The 6290-nt window shown below is 32.0% G+C and overlaps 1 protein-coding gene across 1 annotated transcript; it reads left to right on the top strand.

Moving 5' to 3' along the window:
* Positions 1 to 1860: 1860 nt before the first annotated feature.
* Positions 1861 to 4386, top strand: LOC111378302 (cell division cycle-associated protein 7-like). Its single transcript, XM_023001474.1, has 8 exons — positions 1861 to 1935; positions 2616 to 2705; positions 2999 to 3171; positions 3256 to 3498; positions 3616 to 3699; positions 3762 to 3894; positions 3977 to 4066; positions 4369 to 4386. Exons 1-8 carry the CDS (start codon positions 1861 to 1863, stop codon positions 4384 to 4386), a joined length of 906 nt encoding a protein of 301 aa, XP_022857242.1.
* Positions 4387 to 6290: the final 1904 nt, after the last annotated feature.

Genomic DNA, 6290 nt, shown 5'->3' on the forward strand with positions numbered 1-6290 from the left:
CAAGCATTGTAAACCACTTTGGAATTCTTATCTTAGTTGATGCACCATGTAATCTCGTAATTGTTTCCACAACATGTCTTCATCGATCATCGAATCCAACTCTGCTACAATATCATCATCCTCATTGGGGAGGTCTATCTCCAATTCCTCGTCATCTGGCTCTTACACTTTATGGAATGCTTCTTCAACATTCTCATTTCTTTTAAGAAAATTGTGGATAGTCATTGTTACAAAAATGACTGTTGTTTGAGCTCGAAACGAGTAGCTAGGCATCCCGTCAAGGATATTCCATCATTATTTTCACACTCCAAATGACCTCTCAATAACGTTTCTATAGGAGAAGTGATGATTGAATTTCTGTCGGTGTTACGAAACTTACACCTTTGTAGATTTGTCTCATTATGGAACTCTTGAAAATGATATATGATATCTTAACCTTTACTAGGTGCCATATATCCTAGTCGATGTGCAAAATGGAGTCAATCATTAAATATTTGCCATGCACAGGCTACAAAAAATTAATTTCTGGACGATGTATCATAGTAGCCAAAATACGATTATAGTGTATATTTCTAATATGTGTTCCTTCAATGGTTCTAACTATCCTATTTATGTTATGAATGAATCCAAAAAACAGTTTCCAATTGTCAAGAGGACAATATATTAATAAATAGAGGAAAATGAAACTCGTGAAATTGTGTTAAGTTGAAAAGAGGATATTCTTCTGCATTTGGATGGTGATGTGCTACACATTTGGATATGATTTAATGATACTTCCAGGAAGCATAACAATAACATGAAGAACAGTCTTGATGTAATGACAAATTGTCTGCAAAAAATGTCTTGAAGAATGTTTGAACTTGTCAATATCCTTTGTCGTGTGCTGATACACACAGAAACATGCCAATATGTTCGTACACATCTACATTAGCACAACTTCTTAAACCATATTAGAACTTTTGCCTGACATAGAAATGCATTTTATAATCAGCAAAAGAAATTGGAAGTTAGCACTAAGATGGCACATAAATATTGCAAAACAAATTGGAAGTTAGATCTTGAAATGAACACGAAATCACGGCATAATATGGCACAACATCGCTCAAAAAATTTTCAACGACATGTGGCATTATAGTTGGAACTTAAAGTGTTAACCAAAGATCATAAATCCGCCATATCCAAAATCAAAAAATGAAGTATTAGACTATAAAAAAAATAGCATATTCAATGGTAGAGTGCCTTGATCTTTCTTTTTTTTTTTGATCGGTAAATGTAAACTTTTATAGATCAAAATTCATTTACTAGTACACCGAGCATATCCAAGCAATCAAAGGGCAAGTAATCAATACATGTACATTGGACATACTCGGGTAGACAAACATAAAATGATGTACCAGATCCAGCACTCGACCAAAGCCATTAAGGCAATGGCCTTGGGCCTCCAATCTTAAAGGGGTGTAAAAAAAAAAATCATGGAGTTAGATGGAGCAATCAATGATCCAAAGGCAAAATGATAAAACAATCATAAATTTATAAACACCAAAAAATTTACAACAGAAGTAAAGTAAAAAAAATGGAGATGAAAAAGAAAAGAAAAAGCATTTTCTTCACCATTTTCAAAGTAGAAATTCTCAATTTCATACAGATCTTAAAAGTTTTAGCCAATAATGTATGGCCATGTTGACGAACTCCTATGATGCTTCTCCAAAAGAGGAAAATTAATATCTCAACTTATTTGTGCTAGGCTTTATTTGTCCATTCCAAATGGAATATCATTTAATCATTTTCCCTCATTATAGTAGAAAAAATAATTGGACCGAGATAATCAATTAAATAAGAAGGGTGGAAATGAAAATAAAAATGGAATTTTACCTAGTAAGGAAGGAAATAGAAAGTGAAACTTACTTAATAGAGAAAAAGAGCGTGGGGAGAAAGGTAAAGGAAATGAATTAAGCTACTTGAACATGGAAATTTGATGGAAAATATTGACAGCGCTGACATGGCGAACTGTGATTAACCTATTTTTATTTTTAAATTTTTCATCTTCTAATGAATAAATGCCAAGTATTGTCTGTCACCATTTCCTGTCAAATTTTCCTATTTGAGTAGCACAATTGAAAGGAAATACCGTCAAATGAAGAAAGAGAGAAAAAAGTTTTTGGAGTAAAAGATGAATAATAAAAAATTGATCCCTTGGTTCATAATTTATTGCCTATATAGCAATTAAGTCTTTAAATTTTCATTATAATTTTTATCTACCCTTATACACTAGTAAAAATATTTTTTTAAAAGGCCTCATTATAATTATTTGGCTAGGGCCTCAAAAATCTTAGGGCCGACCCTGTGATGTACCTTGATCTTCCTTTCCCATCAGCCATCGTATGCCATAATTCGATTCCCGTGCAATTGCGTGTTCTTTGATCGCATTTGTTGCCAATAGTCGAGCTTTCTTCTAGTTCGAGGCAGGGACGGATTGGGGGGGGGGGACTAGCTGGGCTGTAGTCCCCACCCCCTACCTGGTCCAATTAAATTTTTTTTAGGGTAATTTTATTTATTTATTATTTTTTTTTTGTAAGAACAGATTTTTAATGAGTAAATTTTTTTTCGCGTGTTAGTCTGGCTTGAAATTTTTTAGTCTGGTCTTAAATTCAAACTTTGATTCATCCGTAGTTCGAGGCTTGAGGTCTTCTATTTTTATTGCTTATGTAGTTATTTATTTTGAGACTTTTAGTAGAATGGGACCGTAATATGGTTCGAAATTGTTGGAACAAATCATTTGCTTTACCAAGAAAAGCTTTATTTTTGGTTGGACCCTATTTTCAGTATGCGAGTCATTTGACCTTTGTAGGGTTATTTTGTTGCTCATTATATGAAAATTGTGAAATTGATTCCCGCCTGTTAACTACATATATTTGAAGTTTCCCACTCTTGGAGTGGACTCTTCCACTTCCCACTGCATATATATACGTAATATACCATGCTTGGTTATTTTAATTAGAGAGAATCTACTTCAAGTAAAATGAAGGGGTTTTTGAGGAAGTACATCCGGATGAAAGAAGAATCTGGCAAAAGAAGAACACTGCAACCGCTGGGAAGCAAAGCATTAGTAAATAAACATAATTCTAAAGGAATAAACCTCGCCAACATTTCTCATAGAACTACTACTTCCAGGTTACAGTACTATGAACTACGATCAGTTCAATTTCATTATTTTGAATTTTATCTTTTTATTCTGAATTTATATATCTGATTTAGGTCTAAAAGTGTGCGAAAGGTTCCTCATTTGTTGATGCTAGCTACAAAGAAAATGAAAGAGATGGAAAAGATTGATGGTTCTACTATTTTTAAGGAACAAAAGTGGAATCTTGAGACGTACACTGAAGATGATGCTAAGCAATTAGGGGATTACAAAATCCCTTGGATTTTGTTTCGCGATGGATATGAAAATGGTCGAAGATTGTACGATAAATTCAACGGACGGACTTGTCATCAATGCAGGTACCTACATTCACTTAACATTTACTCCAATATATATAATCTAATTAAGAAAACTTCATATTGAATTATTAAATTTTGTATTTTATTTCAAATTATGAATTATTACTGAATTGACAGACAGAAAACTCTAGGCCTTCGCACTCAGTGCAGCAGATGCAAGGGGTCGACTGGGATGTTATGTGGAGACTGTCTATACATAAGGTATGTTCGGCACATCAATGGAATTCAAGTACAAAGAAATTAATATTTACGTATTGGTGCAGATATGGGGAGAATATAATTGAAGCAAATGAGAATGGGAAAAGTTGGATATGCCCAGTGTGTCGAGGAATATGTAACTGCAGCAAATGTAGAAACAAGAAAGGATTGCCGCCTATTCCTTGTATATATTCCAAGGTATGTATCCTCCTTTTCTTAATTTCTTCCACGATTAATTTGTTTTGACTAATAACTAATTAATTTAATATTTAATCTGCAGGCGCAGAGAAATGGTTACAAGTCTGTGGCACACTATCTTATTAAAACCCACATTGTTAGTATCAGTGGTGAAGGAGAGACAACAAAAAAGGTCTAGCTAGATGAGAAGATTGGTGTCTCCATCGTATAATATATTAGTGTTGAACGTCCAACTCAATCGTATAATATGTTAGTATCAATGGTGAAGGAGAAATGTCGAACATCTCAAAAAAGGAAAAAATGAAAAAGTGATGCAGTGTTTATTTCGTGAGTGCTAGCAGGAAGCATTTTGCTTGTAACTCTCTATGATCATCCATCCATCTCAATCGTAAAATTATTGAATGTCTAAAAAAAAAAAAAAAAAGAAGTGACGTAGTGTTTATTTTGTGAAATATATTTTGTGAGTGTTATTAGGAAGCATTTTGCCTGTAAATCTCTAGGATTATCGATTCATCTCTAGTCGTGTAATAGTTCATGTGAGAAAATGATCAATCATCCATAGATTACATCACCATGATTCAATGGAAAGAGATATGGCTTCCTAAATGTATCATACAAGTAGTCTCACGAGGATGCTGATACTCTGTTCAACGTGCAATATGTTACGTTAAGTCAAAATCTCACAAGATGAAATGTGTGAAGAGGTAGAATCAAAAAGCTATTTCACAAGTAGTCTCACCATGATTCAACTGAAGAGGCTATTTCACATTGCTCTCAGTTGTTGGATGCCAACCAAAAATCCCTTATATTTCTCTTAAGACTACAACTCTACTATTTTTTTCTTTTTTGAGACAGAAACTAAAGAACTTTTAAGCCCTTGCTTGGCCCCCTATTATAATTAAATTTTGGAAATAATGTATTTTGAAATAGTAAATTTTGGAAAAATTTATGGTTAAAAAGGAATGAAAAGTTTTTGGTTTATGAGCAATATTAATTTATTGGAGGCTGTGTGGTTGAAAAAAAAAGAGAAAAATGTATTAAAATTTTAATTAGGGAATGTCACCCAAAAAAAGGGACAAAAAATTAAAATAGTAGCATAAAATTTGACTCATGTAAATAGTAGTGAAAGAAGCAAGATGAGTGTCCACCACGTTCCTGATGCGAGGAAAAAATGACAAGAACCAATGCAAACATCATTTATAAATTCTCTTCGATAGCTTGTAAAATTAGAGTATACATACAGACCTATAGAAGAAAATGAATAAATATTGTTTTGCAAAAAAGTGGCCGTGTTGCTGCACCTAAGATTCCACAATTTTTGGGCTGCAAGAGTAATTACAAAATGATTCTGAAGCAATCGCAAGTGTACTATGTCAATTAAGCAAGTAGTAAAATAAATTTGAAAAGTTCAAATTATCATTCGCACTAGAATTATGTATCTAATTATTGATTTAACTATGTCTAACTTCTATTCGAGTAAAAATATTTAAAAGAAATTTAAATTCAGACCATAAACATTATGACTCTACAAAAATAATTAAAAAGTGTGAAAATAGACAATTTAGGATTTTAACTGGTGTACAAGAATTGTTATGGTTCACGAATTCACCATAACTATCCCTTTTTAATTTCAATCACCAAATTTCAACAATAATCAATTATGTGCATCATATCACATTCTTCTAATTTAATTGATTTAAACCAATCTTATTCAATTAAGTTAACTCATTATATGTTTACATAAAACAGGGCAAGTCTTAATTAAGAGTATACAATCACAAAAAATGACTGAAAAGTCAGTAAATATTTATCTCTACCTTCTACCCTAGTTTCACTTTTTAATAGGGCTGCACAACGAAATTGTCAAACCGCAAAATCGAACCGAAATTGTTGGTTTGGTTCCACATAGATCCATCAATGTTTTGGCTTTGAACCAAATTAAACCGATTTGAAGTGGTTTGGTTTAGGTTTCAATCTTTGCAAATTGTTTCAAACCGTCAAACCGTTTTATCAAAAAAAAAAAAAAATCTGAAAATAAATTAGTCTAAATGTTTATTTAACCTAATTGAAACTTAACACATTTCAATTAAAAATATACATCCATATTGAACATAATTCAATTCAACTCAATTCTACAAATATACATCTCAATTAATTAATTAAATCACATCCAAATACACATCAATTATCACAACTGTGAATATAAAACCCTCAAATTGGGTAAAGTGTTAAACAACTGCTGCTAAACCATATTCATTGATCCATTATTACAATTCAGCAGACAATTAAATCTAAATTTTAATTCAAACTTACACATTTCATTTTCTTCTATTAATAATTTTGATTATCCAAATTCTTTTATCTTTTGGTAATTTTTTTTTATGTTTTTATTGGTA

Source organism: Olea europaea, unplaced genomic scaffold, assembly GCF_002742605.1.
Source record: "Olea europaea var. sylvestris unplaced genomic scaffold, O_europaea_v1 scaffold180, whole genome shotgun sequence".
NCBI classification, from domain to species: domain Eukaryota; kingdom Viridiplantae; phylum Streptophyta; class Magnoliopsida; order Lamiales; family Oleaceae; genus Olea; species Olea europaea.